At 42.4% G+C, this 26,889-nt stretch overlaps 1 protein-coding gene across 1 annotated transcript in view; it reads right to left on the bottom strand.

The window, feature by feature from the left end:
• tnrc18 (trinucleotide repeat containing 18) overlaps positions 1 to 26,889 on the bottom strand; it is a 68,826-nt gene that overhangs the window by 23,720 nt on the left and 18,217 nt on the right. The window contains 20 exon segments of the mRNA XM_034144215.1: positions 964 to 1,125; positions 4,258 to 4,461; positions 4,936 to 5,251; positions 6,523 to 6,712; positions 6,800 to 6,913; positions 8,712 to 8,845; positions 8,931 to 9,073; positions 9,577 to 10,512; positions 10,921 to 11,326; positions 12,151 to 12,335; positions 14,306 to 14,452; positions 15,850 to 16,079; positions 16,470 to 16,557; positions 20,685 to 21,819; positions 21,821 to 21,838; positions 21,840 to 22,170; positions 22,172 to 22,230; positions 22,232 to 22,331; positions 22,333 to 22,393; positions 23,316 to 23,423. Of these exon segments, the coding sequence (XP_034000106.1) occupies positions 964 to 1,125; positions 4,258 to 4,461; positions 4,936 to 5,251; positions 6,523 to 6,712; positions 6,800 to 6,913; positions 8,712 to 8,845; positions 8,931 to 9,073; positions 9,577 to 10,512; positions 10,921 to 11,326; positions 12,151 to 12,335; positions 14,306 to 14,452; positions 15,850 to 16,079; positions 16,470 to 16,557; positions 20,685 to 21,819; positions 21,821 to 21,838; positions 21,840 to 22,170; positions 22,172 to 22,230; positions 22,232 to 22,331; positions 22,333 to 22,393; positions 23,316 to 23,423 (5,067 nt within the window).

The raw sequence follows: 26,889 nt of genomic DNA, 5'->3' as shown, positions 1-26,889 counted from the left end.
TTGCTTTTAAAGGTCACCTATTATGCAAAGTCCACCTTTTCATGTATTTTCTACATCAACATGTGTCCCCTCTTCTTCATGTCTCTTCTACATCAACATGTGTCCCCTCTTCTTCATGTCTCTTCTACATCAACATGTGTCCCCTCTTCTTCATGTCTCTTCTACATCAACATGTGTCCCCTCTTCTTCATGTCTCTTCTACATCAACATGTGTCCCCTCTTCTTCATGTCTCTTCTTCATCAACATGTGTCCCCTCTTCTTCATGTCTCTTCTACATCAACATGTGTCCCCTCTTCTTCATGTCTCTTCTACATCAACATGTGTCCCCTCTTCTTCATGTCTCTTCTACATCAACATGTGTCCCCTCTGTGTAAAGAGACTCTGAAAGTTTCAGGAACAAAGATTCTCTCTCTTTTTCTCCTGATCCATTTATATAAAAACCTGTCTGAAAATGAGCTGATCAGATTTTGGCCACTTTATGATGTCATAACGATTTTTTGGCTTGTGTAACCATTAGCCAATCACCAACCAAGGTAACCCCCCCCCCCCCCCCCCACCTTATCACCTGAATCTCCTCCTAGAGCACCATGGTGTTCTTTTTAACCAAATATCTCTCAGAGGGGCGTGGGGAGGGGCTCATTATTTTCATCTAAAGTAACAGACGGAGAATCAGCTCTTTTGAAACAGGGCTGAAACAGAGGGGATTATGGGTAATGCTGCAATGATCTGTTTGGTGTTTGGAGCCAAACACTTCAGAGACAGGTTCTGTATATATCTGAGACCTATAATATATTGATGAAAAACAGTATAATAGGGGACCTTTAAAATATTCAGCTTATTTTGAACTAATGCACCAGTTTGTATCTTCATGGTGTATTGCACTTTTTCTAAGTCCCTTTGGATAGACGCTAAATGAATGTAATGTCATATACACAACGCTTTTGTATCTGCTGTGTTTTTACCCAGAGTGCTTTGCCTGCTGCGGTGTTTGCCGTCGTGCAGGAGGCTCGGAGGCGTGGGAGGGACGGGTGTTGCGCTCGCTGCGAACCGGGCCAGCAGACCGAGCCCGCTCAAATCCTCCGAGTCCGACACATCCTCGTAGTCCTCTTCGTCCTCCGAGGATTCTGTTTCAGAGAAAAGACTGTTAGCTTTTCAGGGATGAACGTGTCTGCAGCAGCACGGGGGTCAAAGGTCAAATCACTTCCTACTGACACAAAGCCTGCACCACTGAGGAGATGAAATAACGGAAGAGAAATGATCGACCTATATCCCTTCTAAAGTAAATAAAAAGACTGATTTAAGCCCCGTGTAGAAGGACACACACACTCTCACACACTAATCAAAGAAAATAGTGAAGAGAAAGGATAACGACTGTCCAATCCACCGCCTGCATTCACCACGTAATGCTGTGTAAGCAAGGCACAGAAACGCTCATTTACCACATACATGCATTAGCCACGCTCACACACACAGCTGCTGAGACCCTGTGAGCTGACTCAGGTCTCATTTATTATTTAAACGAAAGCCCTCAGAGAAAGTGACAGAGAGAAAAGCTGCTTCCTTCGTCCTTTTATGTCTAACAGGCCAGAAGAGCACACAAAAAGGCAGAGGCACACACACAGACAACACACACATTTATATGCATTTATACACTGAAGCACTGGTTAGCTGTTGCAGGAGTTAGCAGTTAGCTCGATGGCAGGAGGAGGAGCGTCTCCTCAGGGGTTAAAGGGTGTTCACATTGTGGGTGGATGCACAGTACAACAACATATGTTTTATTTATTATATTAAAGCATATAATTGCTTTCATAGGATTAGCAATATCGGGTGTTTACAAAGGTTTTTAATAAAAGGTTACACCAGGTAGAGTCCGTGTTTTGCTGCCCTCTCTGGTGAGAAGTTAGCGAAGTGTACAGAAGTAAGTAGTGATATCTGTGAGTCTTCGCTCCAAAAATTACATTCCCATATATTGGATCTAAATTGTAAAATATTGATTTTAGAAGAAGGTATTTTATCCCGAATTAAAAAAAGTAAAAAAAAGGTAAAACACAGGAATTTATTTGTGTCCCGTTTGAAACCAAAATCTATTTTGTATGCAATTCTGTGTGCAGCTCAAGTTATGTAACAAATGTACTTATTTTAAGTCAAATCATAGATTTTTACCGACTTTATACATGTTTTTCTTGGCTTTTTGTTTTGTTTCAACACATTATGTTAACCATGTGTATAAAACTGCAAAACAAATACATACATTTCTCTCTAAAAACTAGTTGTTTAATTATACGTGAATGTAATATTAAGGAGACAGGGTTGCACTACAAGGCGAGAAGGTTAACCAATGGAGGTTAGCAAAAAATAAAGTGTCCTCTTTAACCAAAACAATACTTATTTAGTTAAGTAAATCAATGGTTTCATTTGTTGATGTTCCAGACCAGAATATAATAAATATTTAAAGGTGGGGTAGGTAATTTTGGAGAAACCAGCTCGAGTGCGCTACAATTTGAAAATACAGTCGGAAAAAATCTGCCACTTCCTTATAGAGCCCCTCCTCCAACACACACGAACGCACACATGACCAATGAGGGCACGAGATAAGTTTGTGCACAGATGGAAGGCTGACGGGCAGGTAGGCCGGCTAAAATGATTGGTCGTACTTTTTACAGTACTAAGGCTTCCACAGACGAAACATTTTTATGGATTTTTTGTCAAAGCACTTCAGATATTCATTGCTATCGGGATGTTAAGAGCATTCCATGGAATATAACAAAAAGTGTATCTCGAGCCGGTTTCTCAAACTTACCTACCCCACCTTTAAATAAAATAATTTCAAACTGTCAAGTCAAACTTCGGAGCTACATCTGAAGCGTTTGTTGTACTGTGGATCCACGATGTGTTAACAGAAGCAGACAGACAAAACAAAGCAGGCAGGCACTGAGAGGACAGCCCTGTGAGGCCCCTTGGTATGATGATGTAGTTTACGAGTTACCATGGTTACATCCTCTTTTACGTCTTCCCGTAAACTTTTACATAAGAAGACAAACCGTTGGTAAAGTGGAAGTAACCATGGCTCCCATTAAAAAAAGAGCTTTAATTTATGAGAACAAAAAATTAATTTAATTTCAGCGTGGTCCATGTTAGCGGTTGATGAGGAATAGAGGGAGGGGACCGTCCTACTTACAGAGCAGGTGACAGGGGTGTGGCCTCAGGCAGGGGCGGGGCAGCGGCCAGAGCGCAGCCTAGCCGTAGCTTAGCCTAGCATTAGCTTTAGCCGCAGCGAGGTAGCATAGGCTCACGGCTGCGCTAGTCCTTGCCAAGCTTCTGTAATGTCGCATCAGCACAAAGCACATGGAAACAGGCGGAGAGACACGCAAAGCATCATGGGTAAGGAAGGGGGGAGGGACAGGTGAGAGGACAGAGCAAGGGGTCGGAGAGAGCAACGTAAAGGGAGAAGGGTTATTTGAAGGTTTAGTAGACAGAGGAGGGGCTCTATTATCCAAATATCCCCAGCGTGTTATTTGATTGGTGCTGTCAAGAAGTTTAGAATGAGTAGATTTTATTTCCCACACAACATTAAGAAAATAGACCACATTGTTAATAAAAAAAACACTTAATCTGATGTAAATTTACCTGAAAAATCCACAAAAATTATTTGAAGAATCTATAAATTTAGTTAAAAAAAAAACTCCACAACAAAATTGTTTAAAATTCCATTAATTTACGTTAAAAATCCACAAAAATGTACCTTAAAAAAAATATATCTTTTTATTTTTTGACCATGTAAACTGACCAGGAAATAAATACCCATCCCATCAGATTCAGCTGCTGTGAAATAAGTCTTCTACATTTTTTATTTTTTGGTTTCCAGGACTGAAGGGATATTTGAGGAAGAGAGCAGTGTACAGGATGTGAGCTGCACACTGACGGAGACAGACAGACAGATGAAGCAGACACAAGGACCACAGCGCTTCGCTTTCTGTGCCAATCAGATCAACACCTTTAATAAAGCTTATAGGTACCAAAACTGCAATACAACTTTATCTCACAATTCACACACTTTTTCAATATACAAAATGCTACAAAAAACTGGTTTTGCAATCCAGGCAATATAAAAAAACAACAAAAACAACACCATAGAAATACTCTTTAAAAAAACAAAAGGCAACAGCAGCAAGAGAGGTAGAGATGGTCGAGCTAAAGCACAGTCGAGACGCGAACAGAGACACAAGCTGCGTTTCTGCTAAGATTGGCTCAGTAACCTTGGTCGAAGGAGTCGTCGGAGGAGCTGAGGCCGGCCTCCTCCAGCAGCAGAGATAAGTGCTTGTGTTTCTTCTTCTGGGATTTCAGGCCGGATGGTGGCGGTGACGTCGGCCTCTTCCTGGTCGGGTTTTCGTGGGAGCGCATCCCTGAGAGAGAGGGCCAGCCCCCTCGAGCAGAAGAAGTGAGATCCTCTGAGTCTGAGTCTGGTGCAGAGAGAGGACGGTTAATGAATCATGCAAACACACCTCGACACCATCAGGACTGGGTTCTATTATGGTCAATTATTCAGGGGTTAAACAGCTTTTTAAGAGCAAAACTCTAAAACCAATAATGTCCAGATTCTCAAAGCCTTACGTTAAATGAAATTGCGAAAGATTTACTTTACAGAAATCCTAAAGCAGTCGATTTATATTGTATAACGTGTGTTATTTTACCAGCTGTTCCTATTAACTACAGTTCGCTCGACATCCGCTTTGAGACGCAAGAAACACCCACAAATTAATCTAAAAGGCGGGACTGTGTAATTTAAAATATTTAAGACTGTTTACATAAGTGATTATGTAGATCAAACAGCAGATTATGTTGAAAATCCAACATTTTCCAACAACCATTAACCGTATCTCTGCCAGCATTGGTCTTAAGCAGTTATTTCAGATCTCTGTTCTCCAGGTACTCACTGTTGGAGCAGCTGCTGAGCTCTGATCTCACGTGAGAGAACAAAGTCGTCGTCGTCTTCTTCTGACCTTTCACTTTCAGGGCGCTGTCCGAAGTGGAAACCTTGGTGGCCATCTTGTGTTTCCCAGCCTTAGCGGACGGGTGGATGCTGCGCTCCTTCATCCGACTTTCCCCAGACTTGACCTTCGACTTGTCCGATTTGGAGCTGAGTTTATGAGAAGCTGCGAGTGATCCGAGCTGCGAGAGCGACAGAGCTCTGTCCAGATCTGAGGCCAGCTGCTCCTGCTCACACACGTGGCCACGCTTTGACTTCAACACCTGACAAATAACACAAAAACACACTTAGTAAATTAAATCTGAAACATGAAGCAACACTGCGGACAAAAATAAAACACACTGTGAGGTCAAAAGTCAATATAAAAGATAGAAACAACTATAATAATAATTTTTAATGTATTATTATTTTCGACTTTTTAATACAAGAAATATGAGTTAAAAAAAATAATGTAGTAATGTATTTAATAATGTTCTTTTTAAAAGGGCTGTCTTAAATACATTTAGAGATTTGAAATGTGATAACTGATATTTCAGAAATTTTTAATGGGTTATTTCTTTGACAAATTAAATTACATGAAAATGTTAATAATGGCTGTGGCTGTCACATTTTTATTTTGTGTTATTTTCAAAGATTTTCTCCCAGAAAATCAACAAATTGACCCGTCTGCAAAAGTCAAAAACGTTCTATAAGACTTAAAGGTAAGGTAGGTAAGAATGGAGAAACCAGCTCGAGTGCGCTAGAATTTGAAAGTACGCAGCCGAAAAAAATGTGCCCCTTCCTTCAGACTTCCTTACAGAGCCCCTCCTCCAACACACACGAACGCGCACATGACCTATGAGGGCACGAGATAAGTTTGTGCACAGATGGAAGGCTGACAGGCAGGTAGGCCATCCAGTTATTTTAGCCGGGCCGGCTCAGATGATTGGTCGTGCTTTTTACAGCGCCACGGCTTCCACAGATGATATTTTTTTATGTATTTATTGTCAAAGCACTTCAGATATTCATTGCTATCGGGATGTTAAGAGCATTCTAGGGCTGTGCGATTATGGCAAAAATCATAATCACGATTATTTTGGTCAATAATTGATATCACGATTATTAAAAACGATTATCCATTTACTTTGAAAACATCCATATATTAAAAAAAAACATTTGAACAGTATGTTTTTAACAGTTGATTACCCTGAACTTTAAGTATAATTCAACAGAAAAAAAAAAAAAAAAAAAAAAAAATTACATTTATTTATTTTTTAATAAAAATAATAATCGTTTTATTTCGATTACATTGTTTTCGTAATCGTTGCAAGCCAAAATCGTAATCGAGATTAAAATACGATTAATTGCACAGCCCTAGAGCATTCCATGGAATATAACAAAAAGTGTTTCTGAAGTGAATTACCTACCCCACCTTTAAGTAAAGACAAGTTAAAAGTAATTGAGTTATGCGATTATTCCTCTGTTGTCATGCAGACTTTCATATTTCAGGATAACATTGAGCGAAATCCTAAAAAAGAACTCGGCAGCGTCTTACCTCCAGAGCGTGACTGGTGGACGGCTCCTGGTCGTTCCAGCTCTTCTTCTTCTTTTTCTTCTTCTTCTTCATCTTCACTCCTCCAATCGCCGCCTCCGCCTCCTCTTCTTCTTCTCTGGAAACCCTGAACCTTTTCCTCTGTCCCTCCCCGGCTTCAGAGTCCTCGGAGTATTGCACTGTCCTACCCACCCTGAAACACCCAGAGAGTTGTTTTTACAGGGAAACAACAAACAGACAGAAAAACAAACATGCAAATAAAGATGGAGGTGTGACTCACTTTCCAGGCCTGCTGTCCAGTTTGGTCGGTGTCGTTAAATGTTTCCTCTTACGGGGTCGCCCTCTGCCCCGTCGGGTCAGACTCCGCCTCTCGTCCTCGTGCTGCTGCCGCTCACTGAAACAGGCATTAAAGAGGATATAAGTGTGTGTGTTTGTCTGGGGTGTAGAACTTAAGTGTGTGAGTATCAATATAACTGCAAATGTAGATCCCTAAAATGTCAGAAATTGATTCAGCATCCTCAAAACCACTCCAAAGTTGTCCAAATCGGCAAAAGCCTTTTCTTAAAACCATTGTCTGCATAGGCTATATCGCTAATTAATGCAAATGAACACAACTTATGCTAAATGTGTAAATTGCCCAACATGTGCAAGTTAGCATCCGGCAGTTTCTAATTTGCTGGGGACCCCTACTTAACATTTCTAACATAACACTTTGGTGTACTGTATTAGAAATGTTAAAATTAGATAGACAGAAATGTCCTTTTATTGTGTTTTGCTTATTCAAGTGTATTAAACATGATAGAGTCCTTCTTTCCCACATAACACAATGATATGTTTTAATTTACAACTTACTGTTCAACTGTTACATTTTAGCTAACTGTTTCCACTGTTACTTTTAGCTAACCGTTTCAACTGTTACTTTTAGCTAACTGTTTCAACTGTTACTTTTAGCTAACTGTTTCAACTGTTACTTTTAGCTAACTGTTTCAACTGTTACTTTTAGCTAACCGTTTCAACTGTTACTTTTAGCTAACCGTTTCAACTGTTACTTTTAGCTAACCGTTTCCACTGTTACTTTTAGCTAATTGTTTCAACTGTTACTTTTAGCTAACCGTTTCAACTGTTACTTTTAGCTAACCGTTTCCACTGTTACTTTTAGCTAACCGTTTCCACTGTTACTTTTAGCTAACCGTTTCAACTGTTACTTTTAGCTAATTGTTTCAACTGTTACTTTTAGCTAACCGTTTCCACTGTTACTTTTAGCTAACCGTTTCCACTGTTACTTTTAGCTAACCGTTTCAACTGTTACTTTTAGCTAACCGTTTCAACTGTTACTTTTAGCTAACTGTTTCAACTGTTACTTTTAGCTAACCGTTTCAACTGTTACTTTTAGCTAACCGTTTCAACTGTTACTTTTAGCTAACCGTTTCCACTGTTACTTTTAGCTAACCGTTTCAACTGTTACTTTTAGCTAATTGTTTCAACTGTTACTTTTAGCTAACCGTTTCAACTGTTACTTTTAGCTAACCGTTTCAACTGTTACTTTTAGCTAACTGTTTCAACTGTTACTTTTAGCTAACTGTTTCAACTGTCAACTTTTAGCTAACTGTTTCAACTGTCAACTTTTAGCTAACTGTTTCAACTGTCAACTTTTAGCTAACTGTTTCAACTGTTAACTTTTAGCTAACTGTTTAACTGTCAACTAACTGTTTCAATTGTCAACTTTTAGCTAACGGTTTCAACTGTTACTTTTTAGTTACTTTTAGCAAAAAAATATTAATAATTGTATTATTATAATGATAACTGCATTACACTGTAAATAACCTTCTCAACTGTTACTTTTAGCTAACCGTTTCAACTGTCAACTTTTAGCTAACTGTTTCAACTGTTACTTTTAGCTAACCGTCTCAACTGTCAACTTTAACTAACTGTTTCAACTGTCAACTTTTCGCTAACCGTTTCAACTGTCAACTGTTTCATAACACAATAATATGTTTTAATTTACAACTTACTGTGTGGCTCTGTATTATCAGATAGACAATTTCTGGATCTTTATTTATGAGATATTTCCATCTGAGTACTCGACATGTCTGCGTTCACAATAGGAAAATAGACTAGAATAGAATAGAAAATAGACTAATAGCAGCAGTGTGGAATTAATTCATCTTGTGTGTGTTTTTGCGTTAGCTCACCGTTTGTCTCTGCGTCTCTGCAGCTTGGTCAGATCTCTCTGCTTCTCCTTGTAAGTCTTCTGCAGCTCGGCCAGGTGAACGCGATATTCCACCTCCACGGCATCCAACACGTCCACAGACATTTTACTGTACAGCTGCACAGAGGAGAGAAAATGTGTCAGTACATGTTATACTTTATTCCATCTCTGGGCGTCCCAAGTCATTTTTTATTCATCTCACCGGCTCCTTCCTCTGCCTCCAGCTGTACTTCTTGTTGGGGTCCAGCGTTCTGGGCAGGTCGATGTGCGACTGCTTCTCGATCGCCTCCAACAGAATCTGCCTGCTCGCTTCAAGAAGACCGTCCAGACCCTCTAATGTCAGATCTGAATGGGACGCAGAGGATAATAAAACATTAGAGAATATAACAGAGTTCAAAAGACTATTAGAAAGGGCTGCATAACTAATTAAATGAGATGAGAGAAATATCCACATTGCAGTATCTGTAATGATCAGGAATCTGTGAAAATATTTGGATGAAGTATTGTGGTACACTTAAAAAGTCTTGCTGGTACAGATCCTCAAATGTTTAACACAATCCAATATCGCAAATCATATCGCATTTGCAAAACCAGTTAAAAAAAAAACAATGGTCAATCCTATAATATAGATATTGAGATAATAAAACATTAGAGAATATAGAATAGGGTGTCGTATTGTCATACTGATATTCTGTACAAACTGTGAAGTCCACTGAGACAAATGTAACATTTGTGATATTGGGCTATATAAATAAACATTGATTGATTGATTGATATTGCATCCGAAATATTGTGATATTTGATTTTCTCCATAAAGCCTGGTCCCAGTTTCCTTCATATGTCCTCACCTTGCTCCATGCTGATTTGCTCCATCTCCCTCTGAGCCATTTGGCTGAGCAGGGCCATCCCCTCCAGCGCCACCATCTCCAGAGCACCGGCACCGCTGCAATCCACACCCAACGAGTGGATTTCTATCTGCGGTAAGAGTGTTGGAGCGGGTGGAGTTGTTGGTCGAGCCTGGGCTATTTCACTGGCTGCCAGCAGGGCGAACATCCCCGCCATGGGATCCTCAGGGCCGATGATCAGCGGGAGCGGCGAGTTGGAAGCGGACGGATGATAAACGGGAGTTTCAGTGACACTTTCTTTCTGACTGGGAGTGTGTGAGTTGATGGGAGTGTGTGGCTGTTCTTGTTCACACACTGCGCTGGTTATATGTTGTAACTCCTCGTTGTCTGAATCTGCAGCGACGCATGATGGATAATGTTCTGGATCCTTCATGACATCTGGTTTGGGCTCAGACTCAGGAGGCAGGGCATATGTGGCCTGACAAGAATAAGACGACACCTCCATTTTGATTTGCCCTCCTTCCTTGTCTTCCTCCCTTATTCCTTGCAGTCTTTCCCTTTGTAGCGATGGAGGGCTCGGGACACGAGGAGTTAGCGTCTGAAGCTTCTGTGTTTCCCGGGCTTCCTCTCTGGAGGGAACAGGGCTGCAGCTTCGATGAAGAGCACCCAGAGGTTCGGGCCTCGTGTCGAGCGGAGGTTGCTCCACGCCTGGTTCCTGCTTCAGGAAAGATCCGGTCTGTTTTGGGGGCTTAATGTCTGTGTCCTGCAGCCTCGGATGGAGGTGGGCTGAGGGCAAAGGGGCAGCAGAGGAAGGAGATCGGGAGCGGTGAGGTGGGACGACTTCTGTGTTTGCCCCTGAGGGTGCTGGGATGTGATAAGGGGGGAAAGGTGAGCCAAATGGGGCGGTGATGGACTGGTAAGGGTAACCTGGAGGGAGATCTGTAACAGTAAAGCAGAAATACAGAAATTAGAATTACCAATTTTATGCACAGGTCTCTCGACAGGTATTGTAGTGGCTTAAAAGTTTCTAGAGCAGCCACTTCCAACCTACAGGGGTGTGATTTCAAAGTGGTTGAACTGGTTTACCTTCCCCCGTGTAAAACCAACCCCTTCCCCATAAACAGACATACTATAGCAAATAGGAGACAAAGGAGTGTCAACAAATATATTTGGGGGCGTAAACAACTAAGGTGAGTAGGTAAATATTCAACAAATAATATCTGTAGGCCATGTATACTAATAAAACAAGACATGTTAAACAATAAAAATAAAAAATAAACTTATATAATAAACTCAGTTAAATGGCTCCTACAGGTATGTTCAGTTGTTAGCTTCCTCCACACTCACCAGAGAAGACGCCTTGAAAGGAAGCAGAGGCCGGCTTCTGTCCCTCTCTCTGAACCCTCCGTCCCACCTCCCCCTCCTCCAGTTTAGGCCGCCGTGGGGAGGACGGGGGAGGAGAGGCTGATCGTGGGGAAGGCGGGTGAGGAAGGGGCGTCGGCGGATGGGACAAAACTCTATGCCCGCCTTCCTCTGACTTCAGGGCAGTCACTGGCGAGGGGAGCGGAGGCAGCGGAGTGAGAGAGGAGGTGGACGGGGTGGGCGAGCGAGAGTGAGGAGGAAGTTTGCGGGGATGCAGGATGGGTGAGGGAGACGGGGAAGATATGGAGGAACGCCGGGGTTTGGGGTCGGAGTGACGTTTGTCTGCTTTGTCTTCCATCTCCGGCCGGTGCTCGCTAGCCTTAAATCGCTCCTGAAACACAGGGGATGTCACAACCTTATTAATATCAGTGTTTGTTTACATTGCTTACACTTCCCGGAGTGTGTGTTTTTTTGCAACTGCAGTTCATGAGTGCTCTTATTGAATGTAAAATTCTACTTTATAAGTAAATAAAAGTAGCTCCAGCTTTAAGAGCATCAAAAACAATCATGTCATTTAACATACCTGATTCTAAATTTGGACATAAGTACTTTTTGTACTTGAAGTATATTTGAATGCCAATACTTTTGTAAGATTATAAATGCAGAACTTGTAACCAAGTATTTTTACGCTGTAGTATTTCTGCTTTCACTACTTCTTACACCACTGCATAAATATGTGTGAAGTTGAACATCTCTGAGAAATAACAGAATTTGTACTTTCAAATTTAAAATATATTTGTGCCTTCAATAGGGCACAGTGGGTTTGTGGCTTAATGCCAAACAAAGTAGGGAAGTAGAGTATTGAGATTTGTGGGGGGATTGTTGTTTTTGGTCTTTGTTGACTTTATGTAATTCTTCACCATGTCGTAAAATCTGGGTTTATGTGTATATGCAATATGTTCTGCCTCACTTGTAGCTCATGTTCCTCTACACAGCCAGGATATGTGCATTTTTATTATTTATGTGATGTGTGTAGGAAGGATATATATGCACATAAAAGTCTCATACAGCTGCAGGACTGCTGTGTTTTATGTTTGTGTTGAATATGGAGATGGATGTCTACATGGACAGGTGTATAAATGTATTTGCATATGGAGTTGTTTGAATAATGTATGGTTGTTGTTGATACCATTTAACAACACAAAGTCTACTTACAACTAGCTGTGCGTTCCTCTGCAGCTCCAGGACCTGCGCTGTGTGCTGCTGGATCATCAGCAGCTCCTGTTGCCGGAGCATCTGCTGCTGAGAGAGCAGCTGGAGCTGGGCAGCGTGTTGTAGGGAGCTGCTCGTACCGTAAACACCCGGCCACACCGGGCCTCCACGATCCATAACATCACCTCCTGCACAGCCATGGGGAGGGAAAAGTTAAAGTAGCCTTCTTTGTCATTACCTTTTTCATATTAAGGATGAAGAAATTATGGTGGTTGTCTTCCACAACCTTATAGAAGAAGGACAAACATCCATTTTCTATTGCCCAACATCTTTTGTGAGATGTTCCCCTGTCACATGAACTACACCAACAGCACTGATGTTTAAACTATTTATTCATTACTTTCAGCTAACCATTTAAACTGTTTACTTTAACGATTACCAACAGTTTCAACTGTTGAGCTAACTGTTTAAACTATTTATGTTTAGCCAACTGTCTCAACTGTTTACTTGTAGCTAACTATTTTAACTGTTAACTATTTAGCTAACCGTTTCAACTGTTTATTTTTAGCCAACTGTTTAAACTATTTATGTTTAGCCAACTGTCTCAACTGTTTACTTGTAGCTAACTATTTTAACTGTTAACTATTTAGCTAACCGTTTCAACTGTTACTTTTAGCTAACCGTTTCAACTGTTTATTTTTAGCCAACTGTTTAACTGTTTATTTTTAGCTAACTTAACTTTTTGCTGACTGTTCAGCGAACTGTTTCAACTGTCAACTTTTAGCTAACCGTTTCAACTGTTACTTTTAGCTTACCGTTTCAACTGTCAACTTTTAGCTAACTGTTTCAACTGTTACTTTTAGCTAACTGTTTCAACTGTCAACTTTTAGCTAACCGTTTCAACTGTCAACTTTTAGCTAACCGTTTCAACTGTTACTTTTAGTTTACCGTTTCAACCGTCAACTTTTAGCTAACCGTTTCAACTGTTACTTTTAGCTAACCGTTTCAACTGTTACTTTTAGCTAACTGTTTCAACTGTCAACTTTTAGCTAACTGTTTCAACTGTTACTTTTAGCTAACCGTTTCAACTGTTACTTTTAGCTAACCGTTTCAACTGTTACTTTTAGCTAACTGTTTCAACTGTCAACTTTTAGATAACTGTTTAACTGTTTATTTTTTTAGATAACCTTTTAACTTTTAGCTGACTGTTCAGCTAACTGTTTCAACTGTTTGCTTTCAGCCAACTGTTTTAACTGTCAACTTTCAGCTAACTGTTTTAACTGTTTGCTTTTAGCTATCTATTTTAACTGTTTGCTTTTAGCTAACTATTTTAACTGTTTGCTTTTAGCTGACTGTTTCAACTGTTTATTTTTAGCTAACCGTTCAACTAACTGTTTCAACTGTTTGCTTTCAACTAATCTTTTCTAACCTTTAAACTAACTTTATCCACTGTACTTTTAGCTTATTATTCCAACTGTTTGCATTTAGCTATCCTTTTGCAATGTATACTTTTAGCCAACTTTCTCAAATAATAACATTTAGCTAATTACTTTAACGATTCACTTATAGCAACTTATTCAACTGTTTACTGTTAACCAACTGTTTAAACTATTTAGCCATTACTATAAGTTATTTATTGTGTCTATTATTCTTGCTTGTCAACTAGTTTTCAACCCACTCTTAATTACACATTGATTAATGTTACAGCTGACTCAATATGTGGATATATTTCATTTTCTTTTCAAATTAGTGGAGCTAATCAACATCTTTTGAACAGCAGAAGTAAAAGTAGACCTGTTGGGGTTCACTGCTCCCTTTTGATACTGAAATAATTTTATTTTTCACTTTATAGAATATAATACTTGTGTCTAAATTGCATCGCAGCGACTTCCTAATTTGCTGTAAAGCAGCAAAGAGCAAAACCTTTGGCACACTATCTAGACAAAAACATATGCAGGCTGTCAAACTTGTTGGAAATGGTCTCACTTTTTTACATTAATTACCAACAACTGACATCTGTTACAAAATGAAAATGATAAGCTTTTATTTATGCTACAACACAATAAATAGTTATTCTAAAAGTGATAAAATCGGCACACCAACATTATGTCCCCATACTTTAGATTTCATATGCACATAAAGATAATGGCTTTCATACCGTAGTGTTGCAGGTGTTCAGTGGGGATGACTATTAACTGTCCAGATTGAGGGTCCCGTGCTAACTGGTATGGAGGAGGCATTGAACCCTGCAAAGAGGGGGGGTAACCTTGGGGGAGAGCCTGGTGTAGAGAGGATGGACCGAGGCCTGAACGAGAAGAAAACGTTTGAAAAGTTGATTTTAAAAAGAGAAAACATTTTCCCAGCTAATCTAAAACTAACACTGACTCAGCGCCATTCCTCACCCAGTATTTATACCCCAGCCATAACAGCACTAAGCACACAAACACTGAATTAAGCTGCTTTTGAGTGATATTGTTTTTTTGCCCTTTGTGTCTAGACAGAACTCACCCTTAGGGAGCAAAATATGTTTGTTTCCATATTACTCAGATGTTATGTGTACAGTAAAACTAATTAAGTGTGTGTTTGTGTCTCAATGCTGTTTCTGGACAGCAAGCGTTGGCGGAGCAGGAATGTCCTGCAAAGATCAGGAATGTCTGAGGAACTTGACCCCTGGAGGCTGATACTGGACGGACAGACAACACCTCCTTTTTCTGCTGCACCAATCACTAAAGGCTACACAGGCGCATGTAGAATTTTGCAAGCACGCCACGTTCTTGTGTCGACTCGATTTAAAGCTTAAGCACAAGGTAGGATAACTCTGCTGACAAGAGAGTAAGAGGTAGATTCTTACTGAAAAGGGCAAAGGAGTTACTGGTACTTCTTTACTAATGCTTTGTGTGGCGTGCAACGTCTGTACTTGTCCACATCTGTCAGTCCAACTCAGTGAACACATGAAGTGGCAGCTTCATGAAGACACGGAAGGTCATTTATCCCTCGACTCTTACATTTCTTATGCATGTGGATGCTTGTTTTTTCCAACAAATAGTTAAACACCTACACATATTAAAATGACTAACACATAAAATAATGACTTTCTCAACCGAGAGGTTAGATAGAACATGGTAATGTTGGACAATAAAATGACTGAAAAATGAATAAAAAAACTATATGTTGAGTTATCCAGGTCTGCTTTCTGTCCCCAGCGTTTATTCACTTTGCTCGTATACGTATTTTGGCTGCTGCCTTTTATTAAATCAAATAACTTCATATATTACACTGCATTCTATTATTCTTGTATTTTACTCCCGTGTTATTCTTTTTCAGATTGTTTTATTTGTCTTATATTGCTCTTAATAATAATAATAATAATAATAATAATAATAATAATACGATAAGTTATTCTTTCATTATCTTTCAATTATCATTATTGTTTCATATCCTTTACTTTATCTGATTGTATTTACTCCCGTTTCATTTTGATCTGTGAGGTTTCCCTGAATGTTCGATATTGAGGGTGGGGGGAGGGGAGTGTTATTTTCCCATGTGTTAATGTATGTATGTGTGAATGTTCTTTCTATGTTAAAACCCAATAAATATAATGTTAAAAAAATAAACAATGTCACAAGGAACATTAAGTCCAATTTTGGGAACATTTAGAAACATGTACTGGTTAGCAAGTGTCTCTGGTGTTCATCCACTTACTGTACGGGGAGCTGGAGAGCCAGACTGGGGGGGCTCCGGGTCGGGGCATCCAGGGGTGAGAGGTGAGGGTCTGCGGGTCGGGGGGCCATCGTCCCGCCCCGGCCAGAGCGGCCCCTCCCGTCACCATGAGGTTAGAGGTCATGAGGCTGGGTGCCATCATGCTGGGAGTCATGCCGCTTGACAGAGGAGGGGGATGCATCTGAGTGAACTCTGCCAGCTCCTTGGACTCTCTGGAAGATAGTTTTATTTATTACTGTGTGTTTAGAAGTGAATTTTTTGAACAAGTAGATGTATTTTTGACAAGGTTAAATGACTTCTTACGCACAAACTCAGAGAATGATCATTTGTTTATCAATTTTCACCCCTTTTTATGAAGAATGCTTTGTTTTTCACACAAGAAAGTTCTCAAATGAATTTAAGTAAATGGGGGCCGTGTTTAAGAAAGCAATCCTTTGTAAAAACATATAACAAATCTAACATAACTTCTGCAGTATAATCCAAGTCTCACTTGTACAAATTATAATTTTGTTGCAGAAGCAAGTGTGTGACATTCAAGTGTGTGACATTCATTTGACCCTTTTACAATTGACAAACATTTAAGTTAGCATGAAGTCGCTCACCTGAGCACTTTGTCCTGCTCGCGCTCCAGTCGGCCGACCAGCATCCGATCGTCATGGTGACGACCGCGGTCCTCGCCCCGCTCCTCATCTGTAACGAGTTCACAGAGAGAGATGTGTGTTAGCTTAGTGTGTTCAAACCCTGATTTCAAATGTGAAATATATGCAGTCCTGGTGGAAAGAAGTGAGTTAGTTCCTAATAAGTTGTATGAAAATAATTTGGAAAGGGAATTAAACTTACAATTATTTCGTTTTTTGACCTTTTAAATGATGACGGTAATTTAATCATAAGCACCAGAGCATTACCATTGTCTTCATTCATTATGTTGCTATTTTAGTAGAGGTTATTTTGTCAAATGTCATTTTTAGGTTCCTCATTTTAAAGGTTTATAGATGTTCTATCAAATTGAGAAGTTAATTGTACATTGCCTAAACATTCAGTAACAGTCATAGTCATATTTCAAACAGATAGTAAACTGGTATAGATACGATGTTAAGTTTGGTAGTTTCTTTATTTAGTGGCAGGGTATCATTATTCACCTTAAACGGGTAAACCCTAGCTGCTTTGAATGAACCTAAACACCCAATAATTCCAGTCTTAAGTTATTTATGTAGCTTATATCCACTTAAGCATAATAAAGAGCGCTTGGGTGCAACATATATTTATAAAATCGGATACAAGCTGTAAAAGACGATACAGCGCATGACTGGGAAGCAAGAGGAAGCAATAATGTGGAGAGAGTGAAAGAGGAGAGTATGACAGCAGAGGGGAGGACAAGGTGACTCTGGCTCTATAACGGTGACACCACACAGCATGTCAAAACGGGAGGAGAAACTAAAAATACGATGTTGGGCCGCAGCCTGAACACAACGCGCGTGTGCACACATACTGTAGTGTACAAGCACACACACAGTGACAGCTCTCCCTCTGGGTGTCAGCTCTTATCAGTTATTAGTCTGCCACCACACACACACACACACACACACACACACACACACACACACACACACACACACACACACACACACACACACACACACACACACACACACACACACACACACACACACACACACACACACACACACACACACACACACACACACACACCACACACACACACACACACACACACACACACACACACACACACACACCACACACACACACACACACACACACACACACACACACACACACACACACACACACACACACACACACACACACACACACACACACACACACACACACACACCTCTTTCCTGTAGTGTTATATTGTTTTGTGTGTCAATAGTCTGCAAAGGCTAAAATCCCTGTGTTCCCTCCAAAGGGAGTTACTCTCCCACACACTCCCCCCCGCCTGAAATGTCTGAAAAGAGGTGCTGCAGGCAGTAGGAGAAAAATAAAGAGCTTTTTGAACATTAAGGCATGGAGACATGTCACAGTAGAGGCAGAAAATACAAGTATGAACCTAATAATGAACAGAATATGTCCTCTTTAAACCCATCCTGCTCACTACGAGGCCCGATGGCAAAAGACAGAGATGGAGAGTTTTAAAAAAACAGGGAAAGCACTCAACCGAGCAGCACCGAATAAACATGAGGCTCTGCTCCTCTTCCCTGCTAACCCTCTTCCGTCTCATCGAAGCTGACTGAAGGTCCCCGAGCAGCAGAAAGGTTTTATACGAGTGTGCTGAACCCTTCAGTTCTGCTCTGAAAGCATGTGCGTGTCAGAGTGTGTGTGTGTGTGTGTGTGTGTGTGTGTGTGTGTGTGTGTGTGTGTGTGTGTAAAGGGACGAGGGACTTTAACAATCCCTGACATGCTCCGCGGGAAGAGGTTTCAAGACTGTTTCCAAGGTTACAGGGAGCCTGTCCCACATGCTATCGTAAAGCTAGCGATTAGCACTGCTACGCCCCCCTTCTTCCTCCTATCGCTGCTCCCCCATCTCACACTCCTCTCTTTTACTTCCTGACATACCTCCCTCTCTTCCCGTCTATCACCCTATCGATCTACGTCAGCCTCTCCCTCTTCTCCTCCTCCATCCCTCCGCTCGTTCATCCATCTGTTTGTGTGTTCTCTGCATAAATCCTCCGTTGTTTATATAGAGCTCTTCTCTGCTATTAAACCAATCACTCTGCTTGAGCAAGGAAATGAATAAACGCCCACCCTGACGCACGCATGCAAATACACAAACATCTCACGTGGACGCGCCAACACACACACACACACACACACACACGGTCCGTCAGTCTCAAGAGTGATCCATTGCTTAGCAACGCACCCATGGTCTTATTGTAATTCAAGGCTTGTTTGTAGCTTTTAGCAGCACTCTGTAATGACATGTTTAATGCAGAGAGCTGAAGAAAAGAGTGGAGAAAGAGCAAGGGGGCCTGAGGTGGGACAAGAGGAAAGGGTGGGGAAGGAGAGAGACATTCAAGCAAATGAAAAGAGGGAGAAACAGGAGAACGATGGAGAGGGAGAACTGTATCTGAATGACCTTGACGTACGTGAACAGAGGCATTGCTATGCACAGCCCACAGACTGCCCAAAAGGAGCTTTCAATGAAACACAACCCATGACATAATTAGTAATTCGGGCAAGGGGGTTGAGGAAACATGACTTTGATCCAAAAAGAAAATGAATCCTCTATTATTCATGCAGCAAAATGAGGAATCATTTGCTCTGGTTCATTTGGCCGAGGGGATCTACGCTCCCTGCTGAGCCGTTCCTGAGAGGAGGAGGAAATACATCAGGATGAGGTTTCAAATGACTCGAGTACACTTGGTTTAACTTGCCAGAAACCATTGGATGGGAAATGACTTGTGAGAGTGTGATGGTCACCACACGACTGCGGCGAGCATCTCAAACTTGTATCCAATGAAGATGCACGAAGCTTTGAACACAACGTTTTTTCTGTTTAGCAGTTGACTAAGGATATAACGAATGATCATTTTCAATATAGATTATTATTTTGCACAGAATATGTTCGATTTGGTCTACAAAGAAATGCACATCCAAGTACCTAAAGGTCCAAGGCGATGTTGTTAGTTCAGTCTCAAACCCAAATGTTTGAGACTGAACTTGAGCTTTGACAATTTTAAGTATTTTAAAAGTATGTGCTTTATTTATAAATGTTTACATGGACTGCCCCCCCCCCCCCCCCCCCTTAGGGGAATTCATCCACAAAAAACACACTGGACGCTGCACTAGGTCAGAAACCAGAGGAGACTGAAGTCCACCGCAGACGGACCACTTTTGGACAAAATGTCCTCTCCGTTAAAGGCAGCTCTTTGTGGAATAGCAGCTCATTGTGGAATAGCAGCTCATTGTGGAATAGCCTCCCAACTGAGATACGGGATTGTCCCACTCTCAATAGCTTCAAAGGTCAACTCAAAGAATGGTTGAGAAACAAACAGACGTGCAATCACCGCTAAATGCACTTTAACACAGGGGTATCTCCTCTTGTATCTCCTCTTGCACTTTATATATCGTAGCTGCTATATTGTACTGCCATGTCATAAATACTTGTGTGTGCTGCTCTTGCTCTTTTGCACCTTTTGCATATCATGTATTTTGTTTTTGCTATGTTTGTAAAAATGTAAACTTCTTAAATGTTTTATGTGAGGGACTGCGGATGGAAATTAGCTCAAAGCTAAATCTGGCACTGTTACGCTTGATACATTTTAATGTTTTAAGTGTTCATTACTGTGCATTGTCCCTGCCAAATAAACGATTAAATTAAAATAAATAAATGTATCAACTTTAACATAAAGCAGATCAAAAGCTGGTAATTTCATATATAGGCAAGGCAAGTTTATTTATATAGCACCTTTCAGCACGCGACAATTCAAAGTGCTTTAGAAAATAAAATAAGAGGCTAAGGAAAGAATTATCTGTCATTTCTGCAAAAGCTACTTTTTTGCAATAGACCAATTATCCAAATAGTTGATCTAATCACTGTAGCTGTATGAGTGGTATCTCAAAGTCCAAAATCTTTGTCTGAAACCCAAATATGTTCACTTTAATATTATAAAAAGCCGGTAAAAAGCTGGTCATCTCATATATATCAGGCTAAGAACAGTGCTGTGTTATTTATGCATGAAAAATACTTATTGATGATCAAGTAAGTTAAAGATTGTTTGCTGCTGATCTGATCATTGCAGCTGCACAGTATTTGATTGGTGCAGTGACTTTTCTTACATAAAAGACATTACCTTTGATTGCGTTTTGCAGCATTGCTCTCTGGGAGTCTGAGTTTCCTCCGCTCTGTTTGCTGGAGCTGCTGCTGTCTCTCTGCCGGGCGACGGCCACCGCGATGCCCACAGGGGGGTGGCGTACCTCCCCCTCCGCCTCCCGCCCAAACGAGCGGGCGCTGTCCGGCCTCTCCTGCTCCCTCTTCAGGGGGGGCGGCACCCTCATGGATCCCACAGAAACCCTCTCTCTATCTCTGTCTCTGTCTCTATCTCTGTCTCTGTCTCTATCTCTGTCTCTGTCTCTGTCTCTGTCTCTGTCTTTGTCTTTCTCCCTCTCTCGTTCTCTGTCACCCTCTGAGACCACGTGAGCCAGACCCCCAAAGGGCCCTCGTCCCTCCCCTGTCTGCCTGGAAGCCCCGGGCCCCTCAGCAGCAAAGTTCCCGCTGTATTTAATCAGACTCTGCATGGCTGAGACCTCAGAGGGGTCCGGCCCCGCCACCCCGCCTCGCTCACTCGCCAACGACACGCCAGGTCTGTAGAGCGTCGCGGGGTCCAGGTAGCGTCTCTGACCCCCCTCCTCCCCAGGCCGCTGGGAGGGGTGAGTTTGAGAGGGGTGAGTTTGAGAGGGGTGAGTTTGAGAGGGGTGAGTTTGAGAGGGGTGAGTTTGAGAGGGGTGAGTTTGGGGGGAGTGCGGGGTGCTTCCTGCTCGGTGGGTCGTTGACATCTGTGTGTGTGCGGGGGAGGGGAGTGTGTGTCCGTGTTGAGCCGCCAGCGCAGCCATGTGACTCGTAGCATAATTAGCTAACGGGCTAATCGTGTTCCATTTAGGCTCCGCCCCCGCCCGCTCTGTGCCCAATCTGATTGGCTGTTTGGAGACATCCGGGCTGAACCGTGACTGGCCGGAAGGGTACGACCCCTTCCTGGCTCGTTTTCCGATCGATCCATTGGAACAAATGACCGACCCCTCCTCTCTTTGATTGCCTGAATCGCCAGATTGGGAGAGTCGAGGGTGATCCGGCAGGCTCCTCTCTGGAAACCTGTAGCTCTCCCTCTCTCTCTCCCTTTCTCTCTCCCTTTCTCTCTCTCGCTCTCTTTCTCTCTCCCTCTCCCTCTGTTTGTTGTCCCGGGCCTGAGAGGCGATCTGGATCGGGCCGACCCCGCTCGTCGTAAACCTCACACAGAAGGCACATATGTCGGCGCACTCACCCGCTGAGTCTCTCTGTGTGTGGAGGGGTGAGGCTGGGCAGAGGGGTGAGGCTGGGCAGAGGGGTGAGACGCGGGGGGAGGAGGGGGGATGGTGGCCGTAGTCGTTTTCCTTTGTCGGTCCGGGTTATTGGATTCTTCCCGACCCCCACTTTGAGGGAAGGCGTGATGAGGGGGTGAGGGTCTGGATCGGGGCTCTGTGGAGTGAGTTTTCTGCTGGTGGGGGTTAGGGTGATGATGGAAGGGCCACGAGTCTCTCTCCGTATCCCTCTCTTTCTCCCCTCTCTTTCTCTTTCTTCTCCCGCTCCTCGCTCCTCCCGTCCTGCGTCAGGTCCACCACACTGTGAGGCCTCTGATCCTCTAATTCTGGACCGTTCACGTTCCCGCTCCCTCTCCCCACGGTAAGACCGGTCCCTCCCCCCGTCCCGGGACGTCCTCTGCGGGGGGGTGAGCTGGGCGGGCGCTGGGAGGAGCCGACGGAGGGTGGAGAGGCAACTGGCTCAACGAAGCTGGCAGGTAAAACCCTTCTGAAAACACACAGATAAGAAAGTGAGTCGAAAACGATATATCCAGAGGTGGAAGTAGTGGAGTACAAATACTTTGTTATATGTTTCTGGTATCAGTACTTTACTCCACTACTTATTTTTCTGACGACTTTTTACTTTGACTTCTTACATGTTGAACACAAATACCTGTACTTTCTACTTCTTACATGTTGAACACAAATACCTGTACTTTCTACTTCTTACATGTTGAACACAAATACCTGTACTTTCTACTTCTTACATGTTGAACACAAATACCTGTACTTTCTACTTCTTACATGTTGAACCCAAATACCTGTACTTTCTACTTCTTACATTTTGAACCCAAATACCTGTACTTTCTACTTCTTACATGTTGAACACAAATACCTGTACTTTCTACTTCTTACATGTTGAACACAAATACCTGTACTTTCTACTTCTTACATTTCCCAAACAGGCTGGTTCCTTTAGTTTGAATGTTTGTTTGGAGGCATGATCATTATTATTTAGAGTCATTGCGTGCCTATTGATTTGAACACGATCCGTGTATCCATCATTTCCTGGTCTTCTCTAAAGAAGAGGGACCAATGAAAACGTTGTCATGTTGCCGTTGTTCAGCATGGAAACATTCATTAGCTAACAATGACATTATTGTTCTATTAATATAAAGGGAGGTCAGGTACTCTTTAAAACAGCTGCTAGTTATGGGTACTTTTTATTTAAGTACATTTCAAAGCCCTCTTTACTTTTACTTGAGTAAAGAAGTTTAGTCAGTACTTAGTATTTTTAAACACGAGTATCTGTACTTCTACTTGAGTAAAGGATGTGTGTACTTTTGCCGTCTCTGGATATATCTATATGGATCAGGATTATGAGAGAATCTGAACACTAAATGAAGCAGTTTGTTGCGAACATTGCTGACCTTTGTGTGAGTCGTAGAGATGGTGCTGGGGGAGGGAGGAGGGGTCCAGGTGTCCCAGGGAGAGGTGGTAAGGGCTGGAGTACAGACTGCTGGGTATGGGAGGGTAGCCTGAAGACACACAAACAGAACAGGTCAATACGATGAGATTTTACAACAACTTGTTCTCCGGGTCTTCCTTGAGAACTTAAACAAAATGTGATTAATGGAGAATACTGTCTGCATCTCATAACTGTTGCAAAACAAGGGGATCCAGTCCGACTTGAATCCGTTGTATCCATTGCAGTTGGTCGTAGGTGAAGCTCAACAGCTAACTATGCTACATGTAGGTAGGTAGGTAGGTAGGTAGGTAGGTAGGTAGGTAGGTAGGTAGGTAGGTTGGTAGATAGGTTGGTAGATAGGTTGGTAGATAGGTTGGTAGATAGGTTGGTAGATAGGTTGGTAGATAGGTTGGTAGATAGGTTGGTAGATAGGTTGGTAGATAGGTTGGTAGATAGGTTGGGTAGGTTGGGGTGTAGGTTGGTAGATAGGTTGGTTGGTTGGTCGATAGGTTGGTGTAGGTTGGTCGATCGGTTGGTAGATAGGTTGGTCGGGTTGGTCGTTTGGTCTGGTATTGGTTGTAGTGTCGGTCGGTCTGTAGGTAGGTAGGTAGTAGGTAGGTCGGTAGGTAGAACTTTAAAAAAGAATCTTACACACATGCTTACACTGGTTTGGTTTATTAAAAGCGATGAACTTGCTTGTCATTTTAAGTTTGTATTTTCATGTTGGATTTCACTTATTGTAAGTCTCTTTGAATAAAACGTCATTAAATGTAATGTTGTGTAATGTTGGGCGGGAGTCTGCCCGACAGCCAGCTGCTGCTCTCAGAGACGGGTCTTAATATAGACAAAGCCTAGCGCTGAGTGTAAGACTCTGGATCTGTGTGTCAGGACTGAAACTCTGATACTGGCTGGTAGGTGTCACCACATGTGAAAAAAAACACCCAGAGGGGGCGAGACATTCCCCGCACCCACACTCAGACCACTCCAAGAAATATCAAAGACGCCGCCGGGCAGCAGAGCCGAAATATCAACCCGTCTCCTCCGATCCGAAGGGCAGAAATGGAGAAGCGGACGGAAATATAAGAGGAATGATGTGACGGGACATGCGTGATAAGTTTATAGCAAAGCTTCTTTCAACCACAGCTAACAGCTAGCATTGATCCAAGACAAATCCAGAGTCTTGCTCTTTACCGCTGCACGGAAACATCTCCAGCTTTCAGTGACTGTAGCTTTTAGATCCAGCCACCAGGTATTAGGAATCTCTTAGGCTGTGAAACATCTCTTTGTATCAGAGCATTTGGAGGATCCTTTAGCCAGCCAGAGCTTTTAGCTTCTTTAGCTGCAGATACCTACTCCATGTCTGCATGCTTTAATGTTCAAAAAGCTCTTTATTTTTCTCATACTGCCTGTGCTGCAGCACCTCTTTTCACCCTCTGTCTGAAACCTCTGATTGGTTAGCTGGCCGGCTCTGTTGTGATTGGTCAACCGCTTAGAGATGTCCCGCCCCTTAGCCTATGACGTAGGCTAAGGGGCAGTTATGTTCTGCAACTAAGAAACCAACTGCAATATATGTCCTGTTTACATCGGCACACGTATGCCCAGTGTACGTCAATGGTCATGTGATACAGGTTTTCGGCCGTGTTAGTATAGATGGAAATTCTTGTGGATGTGGCTTTAAGCTCAAACTCCTTCACACTTCATATCTTGAGTGTCTAAACTGCACAGAAACCAAAGTGTAACGGAACAAATTCACCATGTTACGGTGGTTTACTGAGACGTGCCAGACTATTTTTGGCTCTGAGCAGTTGCCAGGGAACCAGCTAAATGTCCAGGAAGTTACTCCTCCGATTATTCCCTTTAAACATAGTGCACTCTCTTAACTGTGAATCAAACACAGCAAAATGGAGATAGAAATCATACCGAATCTGATGCGTTTGGGAAGCAGTGGATCTGTGTAAGCCTGCGATCAGTTTTAAAAATGAGCCCTAAATAGAAACCATTCGTCCTTCTCTCTTTACCTTACCGAAATGCAGTGCGGGATACACACTCCCATCTATCTGACCTTCTACTCAGCGAGATTTGATAAGGACGCGGAGGACACGAGGGAAAGAGGAGAGATTCAATCACCTGCAGAGCGAGTCTTCACAAGAGACAGAGGGGTCCGTAGAGAGGGACGAAACCCAGAGATATAAACCTGAGAGAGTCTGAAACTGTGTTCATAAGGTAGGTCATAGAGATGTAGTGGGGAAGTGGGGCAGGAGAGCTACAGATGGAGACAAAGTGCATATTGGACCAAAAAGAACAAGAGAGAGGAAGATAGATTACAGTACCAGACAGGTGGAGGACGGAGGAAACGAGATGCTATAGGACACGGCTCGGAGCAAAGAGATAGAAATTGAACAAGATCCCAGCGGTGTTCGCTACGAGAGACAGAAGAAAGAGAGTCTCCAGGGCTTTGGACAAAAGCGAACTGTGAGAGAAATGTAGTGAAAATGTGATGCATCTTCAACAAACTGGATTCTGTAGCAACCCAGAAAAACAGAGCCCTAGTTGTAAAGAGTGTGTAGTGATTTATGGGGATACAGCGGACTATCACGGACCGTCCACACAGCAGCGTTAAAAAAACATCTTGAAACGCTTCTGCCCATTCACTTTGAATGGGGTGACGTCACTTTGCCTCACTTTTCGCCGAACTGCATTGTGGGCAGGCGAGCGGAGATTTTCAGGATTTTCAGGATTCAAAGTTGAACAATGTTCAACTTTTGAAGCTGAGGTGGAAGCGTCAGCCAATCAAATCCCGTGTACGCAAATCTGACCGTTCAAGCTCTAGCCAATCAAACGGCGTGTATGCTGGGAGAGACACCGCAGGTCATTTCCTCATATTCCAAAAAATGGAGGAGAAATTAGCGGTAGCGAATCAATCACCCGGTGCTTTATGACCAGACCTACCGGGATATAAACCGGAGGAGCCAGGCATGGAGGGAGGTGGCAGAGACAGTGGTAGGTTTTCGTCTGTTTGGGGAGTTTATATCCAGTTTACTTCAAACTCTTTTGCTTCGTATGTCGGGGGCGGGAGATTCATGTGATTGGTTGTTGGTGCCTTGCTCGCAAAAAATCCCCAAGCTTCAGATACGCCCACCTCCAAGATTTTTTTAACGCTGCTGTGTGGACGGGCCGTCATGGGCATGTTTTTCTTTCATCGACACATCTTCTCAAAAGGTGGCATGCTACAGTGGCTGTGGTCAGTGTTTCTCTGTTTTGCTGGGGTGAGATGAATGCACACACCTGGCCTGCACAATCAATTGAAATGCTAATGAAATCACAGTGTGAACTAGTGCAATAATAAAAAAAATGTAGGATGCGCAATTTTGTTTAAAAGGCTAATTAGTTGTTAAAATGACATTTTGAATGAAGTATTGTGGATCTTCAAAGATATCCTGGACTAGGGATGCCAGAAACTGACCATGACCAAAATCGAAGATCGGACAGCCCTGGCGAATATTAATCGATTAATCGCCCCCCACCGGGGGGGAGAA

Source organism: Trematomus bernacchii, unplaced genomic scaffold (genome assembly GCF_902827165.1).
Source record: "Trematomus bernacchii unplaced genomic scaffold, fTreBer1.1, whole genome shotgun sequence".
Taxonomy (NCBI): Eukaryota; Metazoa; Chordata; class Actinopteri; order Perciformes; family Nototheniidae; genus Trematomus; species Trematomus bernacchii.
Note: the sequence above shows the minus strand (reverse complement) of the source record. Positions and strands in the feature narration are given on the sequence as shown.